Below are 12,835 nucleotides of genomic sequence, written 5' to 3'. Positions count from 1 at the left end.
TTACATATGTCTGTTTACCCCAGCATTTATATGGATGGCATTTAGCCAGGTAACTCCTAAAAGTCCCTGTTTTCGAAAACCTATCATTTTCACGCTTCGTGAAACATAGCGTATGCTGCAAATTCCATCAGGCACGTTATAAACGCAACTTATATGCCCATAAATATATATAAATTATATCAATAATCAAGTAAAATGCGAACGAACGTCGAACGTCTCCTTTTTTGGCAGTTATTCAATTGGCAAAAAAACATATTGCGTTGTACGCAAACCTTAAATCTTTTTTTCTGTTTGCTTATTGACAAGCTAATAAAACAGAACACGACAGGATTTGGTTTTCATGTTTCATTTACTACTGCTAGTAATCCACTTTCAAACAAACTACTTAAATTCACATTATACAGCTGTCATTCAAAATAAATAAAATTGCCACAAAGAATAATTTTAATCCATTTAAAAACCACAAGAACGTGGTATCCTAACGCCCATGCTCACTCTATTTTGATTTCGTTTAGGAAATTGCTGTTCAAACACCTCAAAACATGTCATAATATATAGTCTGATCAAATTAACATTTAAAGATGCAATGAATTCAAAAATGGTTATTGTATTTCCATTTCCAGACTATTTGTGGTTTTGTCTACGTGCACTGAACGTAAAATGGCAACATACTATATTTGATTTAGAATATCGAGGAAAAGGATGTGATATCATAGGTCGATTTCGAAACCTAGAATATATCGCGTAATTCCCGCAATGACGTTGGGTCAAAACCATTCGGGTTGGAGATAGAAGAGGATTGTTCAAAAAGGCGATTTATCATGCCATATAAAAAAATAAGCCAGTCGTATTTTGCCGTACGAGAACTCCAGCGTCAACTGACAATCGTAAAAGATGAATGTAAGCAATCTCGTTTTCTAGCCACTCCCTGCATAAAGCATCCCAGCATTTACATTATTTCAGTGGTTTCATTCTACAAATAGCTATGTATTTGCGTACGTCTATCCAGCTGTATCCCAAAGCCTTCCCACAAAATATTTATTTCGTTATACACCGCTTGGTATCCCCTTCTTATTTCACTTCCCCTTTGTCTCGAACGTATAGCAATATGCAGAATGAAAATTAGCATCGCGTAGTTTTGAGAGTTTTACAGCAAAGAAGGGGGTAAAAAGAAATAGTATAAATGTGGGAGCCAAAACAAGCCGTCTTCGCTCGTTTATCGCAAAGCTATAACGAACTATCATTGGCGACAGAAAGCATTTTTGCTGCTTGCAAAAGATGAACGGGTAAGTGTCGCACACGAATGGATTAAATGACATCCTTATAATATATTGTGTAGATTCAAATATCCTAATTTTCTCATCAATTTGTGGAGCATTTCATAAATACACTATTAGATAAATACTCGACCAAGTCTGCCAATTAGTAAGTTTGTCAGTAAACTATTTAGTTAGTAGTGAAGGCAAATATGGATATTTAGGTCTTAACTACCGTTAAACATGGCTGTCGAAGAGGCTTATTCGTAATAATAAAATTAAGAATTGAATTGTATGCTATATTATACAATGTTTTTTGGATAAAACTACATCAAAAACAGGTATCACCTGGAATGGGAAAATCGGCGATAGGCAATATACGCAATAAAAAGTGTTCCATTTAATTGGAAAAAATAGCAAAAATTTTAATGAAATATCGGGTCCCATACAAAATTTAGGTGCAGAAAGGTGATTTACCCCCAAAACAACCACTTTGTGTCAAATAACGTTTTATATTCGTTATAGTGAAACCTATTTGCGTCCTTGCGTTGGAGATGAGGATTGGATACAGACAAGAGAATGCTTTATACGTGCGTTCATTTCGTACCCGCTTTATGTGTATATGATTCCTAATGCAAACAAGCGACCAGAATTTTTAAGAAGATATTTCGACGCAATTTATGAAGTCACAATCAGGAAAGGAAATTCGATCATTCTATGTCTTGAAATAAGCAAGAAAATGGACGGATTTGATAAAGTTGTAAATGTAAGTGAACGAAAATTATAATGAATAAAAAAAGAATGTAACTTCAGACCCATATGTCCTACATTTCTAAAAAAATGCGCATTTTGTGTTTTAAATAAGTCTGGGTAAAGTCCCACCGCACCATTATAAAGATGGAAATTATCATATTTGAAATCTATCCAATTCTTTTGTCAAACGAATTTTCTTCATTGATCGTAGATATATATATATATACATTATGTGTTATTCAAAGGTATGGAAAAGTTTTTTGAAGAGAAGAATATAAATCTTGTGGCTTTGAAGACGACACCTAAACCTTTCGTGTTTGTAGAAAATAAAAATTCTACAATCATTTAATGAATTTAATTCAAATACTAATTTAGGAATGTCCCCACAACACAATCTATTCAACAAGTAAACGTATCATTGGTGCAATATGGCTTGTTCCACCATCGAAATCAGGAGGATGGGAATGTGCAAGAAATGAAGATTTCATGAAATCTTACGAAAAATATAAATTGAAGAAATTGGATCCAGAATCATTTCAGCGTATGGAAAGGTAAATTTCTATGTTGAAGAATTTTATGACAAATTTTATATATGGATAGTACAAATGTGCCAATTTCACTTTTTGCCGATATCGGTGATATTTCGAGCTACCGATATCACCGATATTCCGACAGCGACTATCCAATATTATTTAATTAAGATCAATGTATGAATTTGTAACAATGTTCTTAAGTGAATGATGTGATAAATCTCAGTATAAATAATAATATTTGCTGCGAACAGTATTTACAGTTAACATTATTCATCAGACTATAAGAGATTTGCTTTATTCTGAAATACCATATTGATTTGACTTATACAAGTTTTTACGTATATTGTGAAATTTCATTATGGTGATGAATTAAACAATTGATTTGTAATGTGAAATTTGTGTTTTTGTACAGATACGAAGACTGGGAATACGAGAATATAACAAAGCATGTGTGCGCAACCGGCATACCAATGTGGAATGGACCGTTTGCCGCAATGGATCCAGAGTATACAGGACAGGGACACGGAACTTTAATGGGACCAGCTTGCCTGAGGTATCTTGAAAATCACAACCCATCAAAGCAAAAACTTCGACGTCAAATTTCCGAAAACGACAAATCCGATAGCCAGCGATATTCACAAGATATTCCGACAAGAGAGCAAGAAAGAATGAATAAAACGTCAGGATCAAAAATACCGATGTCATGCAAAAGTGATTTTAACTGCAAATACAAATTTAGAAACCAGGAAACAATAGAAAGCGGCCCGTACATTTCCGAAACATGCCCGCCTCTATTTTTCGCATTATCCCACAGTCATCGTTCTGTGAATTTCTACAAGAAGAACGGTTTCTTTTCCGTCACAGACATGATTTATCCAACAGAAGGCATGAGTGAATTGGACTCACTCAGCCTTAAATCTGAATCATTTAACGTAAATGTTTTAATTCTGGATCCTTTCAAAACGGGAAAATATGATGATATTACAAAATGTATCAAAAACAGTAATGTTCAAATTCTTAATAGTCAAACAAAAGCAACGTTCAACAATTTCAAAATTGCTTCTGGCTAACCAACATAAAATCTGAGGAATGATAAAGATTGCTTCTCGATCTGAATGCATTTTTCCACCTTTTTACTGAGTATGTTTTAACTGCTTAGCAGCTATACTGTTGCACGTGTGCAGCTCAAATTATTATGTAATTTCAGATTTATTTTTGTATATACTTATTAATGCAAACATTTTGAACAATGAGTAATATTTTGATGCATGAATATAACATAATATTTATTATGTGGAACGCTTACAAATTACTATTACCGTAAAATATGTTCTTTATTAATATAACTACTTTTTTATACAAGAGAAGGATGGTTTTGTATTGCGTTATTGAAAACTTGCACGAGGATGATCTCATAGTGATACGTTTAACGTCTCAAGAGCTGTGGTCTTTTTATGAGAATTTGATTCGTCGACATATAACTTTTTATTTAATACCAACTTCCTGTTCCAAAATTATATATTTTCAAATAGCTAAATATATATTTATGATTCATAGACGCACTAGTATCAACGTACATGAAACATTGCTCTAGAAATCGGTTCAATCTGCAATATATTGTGGGTGGCAATATGAAATATATACTGGAATATAAACATAAAATCAACAGTTTTTTGTAATAAATGTCTGAAAATTATTTTCATCAAGTTTTCTAAAGCGAATTGATGAAATAACGTCATCTCAAGATTAGACGATAATATAATTTTTTAAAGTTTTCTTTCGTCTATTGTTTTCCTGAAGATTATGATGAAAAATAAATAAATAGTAACAAACAGTTATTTTCGTGTAATCAGCGAGTGTACAACATTTACATTTCCGTTGAAGCCTACGTAAAGCAATAAAATAATAGGATTTGGGGAGTGAGCAATGTTTATGAAACAAAATGAAACTGTTGTTGCGCATACTTTAATCCAATTTACACTCGACGCAATACAAACAACGGGAAACATTGCTTGAAGATTTATCGATTTTTATGCTAATTTGGAGATGATAGAAGGATGAACGAATTTTTTTTAAATTTGAGACTAATAATACATAATAATTTGTATTGGAGTGCATTAACACAGTTTAAATAAATCGGAGAAAACCGTTTTTATGGGAATATGATTACAAGATTGACGTCTATTTTCATTTTCTACATTACTTTCAAGTCCCAACTCGACCCCACAAACAGAAAAAGAGAATACCAAGGTATAAAAGCATAACGATACACAAAATTCACATGGTACTCACCGTTAACAACAGTAATTTCGAATTTCCAATTTTCTAATATGGATAATAAAAAATTGGGTGTCGCTGCTCGAAAATCAGTTTTGGCTTTCTTTCCCCAGTAAAACCGCAACACACACAACTTTTTTTTTGTAATTCTTGCAGGATAAATTTTCGTTTATATTGACCAGATTGAGTGTATATTTATAAATCTATATTCAGAACAGCTCTTGCTACAATTAATTCATCTCACTTGTGAAATTTTCCGTCCAGCAGATGGTGTTTCGACTCTTTAATGCAATCTCGAGAAATCAAACTATCTCTATTTAGCGATGTTAGATTAATGATTCGTACGGTAGTTACCGTCAAAAACAGTAGTTTCATAACTCTAAAATTTCAATTTTTCAAATGAGATATTTAAACCTTGGGTGTCGCTGCTCGATAACTCGATAACCAGCTAACACGAACATTACCAATTAGCACAGGGTGGTCCAAACTTTTCTAGGAGGTCTCGCGGGCCGCAGTCGGAGAAACCCAAAAGTAATCAAATTATCGCGAGTTTTCTCACTTCAAATATATTCAAGAATGAGAGTTTAACCGTCTAATCAGTTTTTCAAGGAAACTGTATAAAACCTTTAGTTATTTCAAAATTTGCTTCCCGAGAAATATCGTGGTATTTTCTGTATGTTTTCTCGTGTTTGGTTTTGTAATGTCGCTTAAAATTATATTCTTCTGTGACGAATATTACCTGAAAACACTTTAGACACTGTGATTTACCGTTGTCGTGTGTAAGGAAATACGTTTCCTCTCTATTTACTTCGGTCACCCTTTTTCTACAATCTACACTCCTTGTATGATTGTTATGTTTGAAAAAATTGATTACTTGTAGCGTGATTTGTAGCCGTTGAAAAACAACCAAGTCCGTCTAAGTTGGGACCTCACACCCAGATAAAAAAAAACTGGTTCGCGCGGCGCTAAATCATCTCTGCGGTTCGTCTCTGTTGTCACGTGGCCAACGCTTGAAATAGGAGAGACTAAAATAAAGCTACAAAACGTCTCTTCGAATGAGGAGTTATTTGACGCGAGCTCATCTCGTTGACTTGGTCCTGTCTGCACAAGACAATTGATTCTCTTTTTGCCGATCGCGGGACGTTATTCCCATATAAGCACCGTCTTGACGTTTATACAACAATGAAATTACGTGATTTTCACAAACATCAATCCGGACATCGAGATTAGCAAAAGGACTATTCCCAGTTGGAATAGTTTATAAATAAATCAAAATTGTTCTGCTTATAAATATAAATATCTGCCAATAGTTTAGTGGTGTACTCTAAAATTGTTCTGCGGGCCGCAGTTTGGACCACCCTGAATTAGCATGTTCTCGGTACTGTTGTTTCTGTGTAGCGTACCGGTAGCCTACTAACTGAAGGTGAATGCGTGGTTTTGTTTGTTTCGTTGTTTAATTGCTACAATTTGTTACGTGTAAACCTCCTAACGCAAAGGGGTGCTTAACGTTAACGTATATTCCTTTCTATTTTTCGAACTGAAACCGATATTTAGACAGACAGCGAATGAACTCTCGATAACAATATGGCCAGTGAGGACAGCTGCAGTGGTTTTAAATGTAGGCCTCTAATGTAAAATCGATAAATTTAAAGTTAAAAATATCACAGCTATGGTCTTTGGAGCCCTGGAGGCGTCCCGCTTTGAGGTCACAAAAAATATGGTAACCTAGGGTAAACCTGAACTGACTCCTCAGAGAGTGTACTGTTATGTCAAATGTTCGTATACTGTAAAGAGCAAATTGAATCCGGATAGATATATTCAAATATACACCTAAATATTAATACCAGTTATACGGTTGAAATTCACAACAGTAAGCAACACAAAAACATGAAAAACACTAAATCCTTAACTCTCGAACGGAGGAAACACGTCACAAATTCGTTAATACAAAGAACGATCGATACATAGAGCATTGCTAGGACTTGGCGCTTGCCGTGATAAATCATAATCAGGGAAAACAGGGCACTGACCTATTCATGGAATTCACATATTAGTAATAAAAATGGTTTATATAACATTAAAATTCATAGTTATAATCCACATTCTCTACACTGCAAGTAGAAGGATAAGAATATATCTTAATTGCGGAGTCCCGAGTCCGATCGTGCGGCGGGTTAAGCCGAGTCGTCGATGGCTAAATATGAGTCACTTTGACACTAAATTTCCTATCTCACGTTCAGGGTAAACCAACGTTATTTCGAAATTAAATTCAAAGTATTGAAAAACGGGACTAGTTTCCGACTCGGGGACTCCTCGCAACGTAAATCTGATTTGAATATATATGCTTATCATGTATTTTATATCACTTGAATACGAAGTAAATGAAACATTGAGAAACTTTCAATGACTGAAATCCATATAACTCTAATATAAATTAAACATGGCCTAAAAGACCAGATCATTTTTGCACAATGCTCTGCTTTGTTTCTTTTCTGCTTGTACAATATTCTTCCCAATCTACGGTGGTTGATTCGCCATATTTTGCAAATTCGTTCCAAAGATCCACAACGTCTTTACCGCTAGGACGTTTTCTTATGTGCTTCATAAATCCGATTAGACCTATTTAATGAGTACAATTACCCAGAACATTATCACAAAGTTCAAATTAATGGTACAAAATGATTACAATAAGTAAATCAAAATGCAAATTAAATATCAAAGAATATTATAAATCATAAACTTTGACTAGATTTTCACTTAAAATCTTGCTGTAAACAAGGCACCAGGCAACAAGGTGTTTGTTCGGCAGAACTTCCTCTTATTGTTACACTGTCAAGTGAAATATAATTAAAAGCTCATCCCCCAACTTGCTGAAATTCAAATTAACCGCGGAAGCTTTTACGTTGGGTTTTAAACTCTATATAGCGCGTATATGGTTTATTTAAAAAAGGCAACTGATATTCTGAACTTACGATTTCCTGGAGCACATTTACTCAAGATGAAGTATTTTTTGTAATCAGTCAAGAAGAAATAAGTCGATGCAAATTGTTTCTGTCGAGCTAAAATATTTAGAACGGTTTAATTCATTTGTATATATAGCTAAACTCGTCTCGGTTATTCTGTCTTTCCACATTGTGATACATATACAATGAAACTATTGAAATTTAAATCAAATGTGCAACATTTTACAAGATCATTTGCAGACAAGGTAATTCGAAGAAAATAGTCTACTTTTCCGTAAGCAATTTGGTTGGAAATACTTATCCAGGATCGGAAAAATGTATTTCTCTGTTATCAGATAACTTTTAATTTACACAAACCAATTTCTCACTACGTTTGAATGCAACACTAAGTATATAATTGCATTTTACCATCTTCTACTTCTTGCAGCATTTTTTCATCGGCTTTGTGTTTCACAGATTCTTTAGAAGTTTCTATCACTTTTTGTTCTAAACAGAGAATGTAAATCTGCACCAAACTTACTACCGGGGGATACGACAAAAGTAGACAGATTTCAAATTCCAAAGAATTACAAATTTTTAAGCACTAACAAAATGATTCTCTCACTAATACCACCGCACAAGTTGAATGAAGTAGTGAGAAATATTCTCTCATTTAATTTGAGTTGTTCGACTCAGCACGGCATGGTCAGTCCTGGTATTTTATTGTATATAACCAATGCTTTATCAGAGTCGGTATAATATCAGTATCCGATTGTACAGGTATAGTCTAGGTGGACATCACTGCCGTGTGATTACTTTGAGAAGCTCTCAAAATTGAATTCCAAAGTCGGAAAAATCAGTTTTGACAAATTCCCTTCAAAAAATTATTTTTTATTTCCTAAATTCAAGAAATGTTAAGAATATTAATATTCCACTTGGGGGAATTCAAACAGGAAGACCCCTTAGTTGTTTCAAAATTACCGTCAAACCAAATCCCAGAAGAAGGTACGTTTTGCTTTTACTCGCTTCGAGTATTTTTGTTTATGAACATGAAGCTATGCAGTTCTGAAAAGCTAACGTGCGGTAAAATGTGAACTTACTGTTTTTAGGATTGAGCTTATATGTTCCGTCTCCATTATGTACAAAATATAAAAGGGAAAACTCATTTTGCTGAGCTGAAAGTAAAACTTTAATTTATCATTTCATACTCTTTGTATAAAGCAAGACTGATCCATGCTTAATAATCCAAAGTAATTTATTGAAAAAAAAGTCGGCCAAGTTTCAGTAGAAGAGATAGACGGGCGTTTCCATGTTTCATGGCAGCATCTGTGCTGGATAATTATGGTCACTTCCTGTTGTTATTTAGGTGATTTATGAACAAAGCACTGCTGTAACAGGATAGCAAGAGCTGTATCAAGGGCTTTAAAACTGCTCATAACAATAAAGGTCCAAATAATCAAATATTGATACAATACTTTAGTATAAACAGTAATTGAGCTGGCCTACCCACTTTAAATACTTTGTTTGAGGTGGTCATATTCAAGCAAATTAAAAGAACTACCAGGACGACGTTCACAACAATTAACAAGTGAATATTTACACTCTTATATCCTACCCTATTTGGGTCCAACGCTTCATACGTTCCGTTTCCAGGACAAAGACTCGCAAACGATGTTGTTGCCACGAAGCAAACGAGAAGAACGTAGTAGCTCAGTGTTGCCATGTTATCCCACCTTGAATTTAAACTTCCAGCAGAACTCGGACGTACTTTACTGTCACCTTTCGTTGCAAAAGTGATCCCTGTCACACTGAACTGATAATTTTATATACAATTTTATCCTGTTTAATGTCAGATGTTAAATATCTATTCATATTTGGCCGAACACAAACGTTTTGGATACTGGAGATTATCTATAGTTTGAGACTGATCGTACACAAATTATTGCCAGACGAAACATAAACAAAATACAGGAGTGTAAAAAGTATGAAGACATATTGATCACCAACATACACATAGAATATAGATGTCTTCGAAAAGTAAAACATATGTTGAAACATATGTCCGCGTAGTCTTATAATATCACACATACAATTTTTCAGGGAAATATAGTAAATTATACACACTGCCCCCCCCCCCCTCTCCCACAGGTCCCGTGCAAGTTAAAATGTAAATTATTAAATTCAATCATTATAAATTATAATCATGTAGCCTATAGTAAGGTGACCATACTTCCTTCTTTTGAAGGATTTGTTCTCCTTTTTTGTTAAAAATTTTACGTCCTCGGAGGACGCTCTAAAAAGTCAAAATGTCCTCCTTTTTCACGGGAAAAAATAATTGAAATTTTCTTATGATAAATTCAACAGTTTTTTGATGTTAAGAAAAGTTTAAAGTATGTAGAAGCTAACAATTATCATTACACATAAGACAAGCAATGAAATTAGCATACGAAATTTGTTTAGGTCAGTGTTTTGACCCCGGGGTTCGGTGAAGTTGTTCGGAGATTCGTCAAAGGTCTTCTGGAACGGTTTTATAAGATGAAACCTTTCCAGTACCCAGCCTACTATTTGAGGAAACATATTAAAATTGTGATAGTTCATTGAAGATATACAATATTACACGTTTAAACAAGTCGTAAAATAGATTACCTGGGTGTAGCTTTGCGCAGATATATTTGTTACTGCACATTTCAATGACTGTTACAATTTGAATTCAGTAGTGCATCACTTATGTGTATACCGGTACTGTATATATCAATTAGGCTACAGACCTGCTCACGTGTGATTAGTGTTTTTCCTGAATATTGCTTTTATGAGTGTCCGCACACCGAATTTGCCGCCATGGTTTTGCGTTTGTTTGTATATTTAAACCACTTATCACCTTTTCCGCAATGCCCAATCTAGCAATCAGTGTAGTTTTTCATGGCTTGGTCTTTCTTAAAGCTGTCATGTCTTCGAGAGTATGACTATCGTCGCAAATTTATTACATTCCACTCCCCACATTATCTTTGCATGAGATTGTAGGTATTGGTCATTATCAACTTAATTGTTAAAAGAACGACAGCCCGCAAGTTTAAACACTATCGTGTATTTTGTTTGTTAAGTTTGGCCTAAGCCTCATTTGATTGGGCTTGGGTTTTTGTGTGCGTGCAGATTGGCAGGCACATGAGATATTTAAAACATGAGAAGTATAGGTGCTCCCGAAGTATGCGCACTAAGATGGCGCACAACCTCAACCCAGGTTGTGCACCAGGTTAGGGTTCAGGTTGTGCGACATTTTGATAAGCATACTTCGGGAGCACCTATACTCATGTTTTAAATTTTTTTATAGATTTTGCTTGCCCTCCAGAATTCTCCATTTTTAATTTATGTTTGTTATGGAGTTTCCGAAAGAAATTATCTATCTATCGTCACCGATGCTGCAGATGTTGTACGTTTTAGCAGTTTTAGATGCTTTCTGCTTATGTGCACAAAATATCTTGTTGTTGGTTGGTTGTTATGACAAACCTTGGCGTTTCAAGTTTTTGCATGCGCATCATCTCATTCTTAATCCTCTAATAAATTGTAGTTCATTTTTTCGAACAGGTTGAATGTGGGAAGTAAGTGTATATGTATATGAGTTGATATAAATGTTTACTTTCATTAAGTGATACATTTGTGGCAACTATAATTTCATTGAGAAGCTTTGCTAAATTATCATCCGTTCTGGACGACCTCAAAATGACGAGTCGTAGGTAGGCTTTGTCAAATTGGACAAAAATCTGTGAAAAACGCTTTGATCCGCATTTGAATGCAATTTGAAGTTTGGAAAACAAACGACTTGAGCTACCAATATTTTTGAGGTATCCTATCATCTTCCGGATCTCCAAACTGCAATTTCTATACAACAAAAAATGGTTGCTGCAAAAATGGTGACACAACAATGACAATTTCCCGATCCGAAAAAGTTAAGAACCACTGCTGTAGGTGACGGGTGTGCAATCTTTATTACAGGAGGGCCAGATACAAATAACTAGTGGAATTACTCGTACGTACCAGATTAAACTAAATTGACTAGTTCAGGGCTTCCCAAACTCGCGGCCCCTTTTAATATATTAAAATTTTTGATGTTTTATTTACACAGCTATATCTCAACTTTTAGTAGGCCTACTCAAGTACAAAAACAAGCACATATTTATTCAGATTAACGTTACTTAATTATTCAGTGTAATGGGTGGGAATACTTTTTGCTGCATAGCAAGTCCAGCCTTGGCTCAATGTTTGCTTATGCAGGCCTAAATGATGAATTACGATGTTCGGCCACCGACGGCATTGTTCACTCTTATTGATCTAACTTAGCAAAAGACAGCGGTTTGTGTGGCGCCAAATTATCATGGAAAAAACTCATGGCGCACCTACACAAAAAATATGCTACCTGATAATAAAACACAATTTTGTCATCGTTAATATGTACTTATCTTATCTCTGCCTGGTTTTTCCACTAAAATGCTAAAAAAATCACTCATGTTCAGCAAATGAATAAACTGCAGCCTGCGAAATTGCAGCATGTAGGATACCCGTAGGATAAGCGCTCCCCTTTAAAAAAGACTTAGTCGATAGCGCATTTTTTTATCTAATCCCGTGGAAGTGCGTCGTTTCAATTTTGCTAGGACGTCGCAAAATTTCGTGATTTGTGAACCTTTCAAACAACCCGTATCTTCTACTTTTACGGAAAAAAGGGAAGATTATATCGATCTTACATGTGATGGTGTTACAATAAAAAAGTTTAATTCTGAAAATTCGGTTTTCTGTAGATAAAGATTATTTTTCTTGGGTCAAAAAGCGTTGAGGACTCCCATCCCCTTTGCGATTTCGTTTTTATATAAAGCAGACTTTTCTACCAAGGCCCATTAAATGTGATTTTACTGACTGTCGTTATGTTTTGTTTGTTCCTTTATATAAAACTCATTGCAAAAAAAGTCTTTTATTGAAAGGTATCAATACGTATTTTCACGGGTAGTCGTAAATTGAGCATATTTTTGGAGGGCGTCACAATACAATGAAGTTCGAGAACCACTGAGTCCTAGTCGATAGCAAG

At 34.7% G+C, this 12,835-nt stretch overlaps 1 protein-coding gene and 1 long non-coding RNA gene across 2 annotated transcripts; one reads left to right on the top strand and one right to left on the bottom strand.

The window, feature by feature from the left end:
- Positions 1–1,148: 1,148 nt before the first annotated feature.
- On the top strand, positions 1,149–4,372 carry LOC120348288 (uncharacterized). Its single transcript, XM_039418409.2, has 4 exons — positions 1,149–1,286; positions 1,782–2,022; positions 2,385–2,560; positions 2,955–4,372. Exons 1-4 carry the CDS (start codon positions 1,279–1,281, stop codon positions 3,610–3,612), a joined length of 1,083 nt encoding a protein of 360 aa, XP_039274343.2. The 5' UTR covers positions 1,149–1,278; the 3' UTR covers positions 3,613–4,372.
- Positions 4,373–6,616: 2,244 nt separating this feature from the next.
- LOC120348248 (uncharacterized) lies at positions 6,617–8,908 on the bottom strand. Its single transcript, XR_013477356.1, has 4 exons — positions 8,862–8,908; positions 8,191–8,268; positions 7,792–7,878; positions 6,617–7,438 (listed from the first exon to the last, which is right to left on the bottom strand). It is a non-coding gene; the product is annotated as an uncharacterized LOC120348248 (long non-coding RNA).
- Positions 8,909–12,835: the final 3,927 nt, after the last annotated feature.

The sequence above is a fragment of the Styela clava genome, chromosome 1 (assembly GCF_964204865.1).
Source record: "Styela clava chromosome 1, kaStyClav1.hap1.2, whole genome shotgun sequence".
NCBI lineage: Eukaryota > Metazoa > Chordata > Ascidiacea > Stolidobranchia > Styelidae > Styela > Styela clava.
Note: the sequence above shows the minus strand (reverse complement) of the source record. Positions and strands in the feature narration are given on the sequence as shown.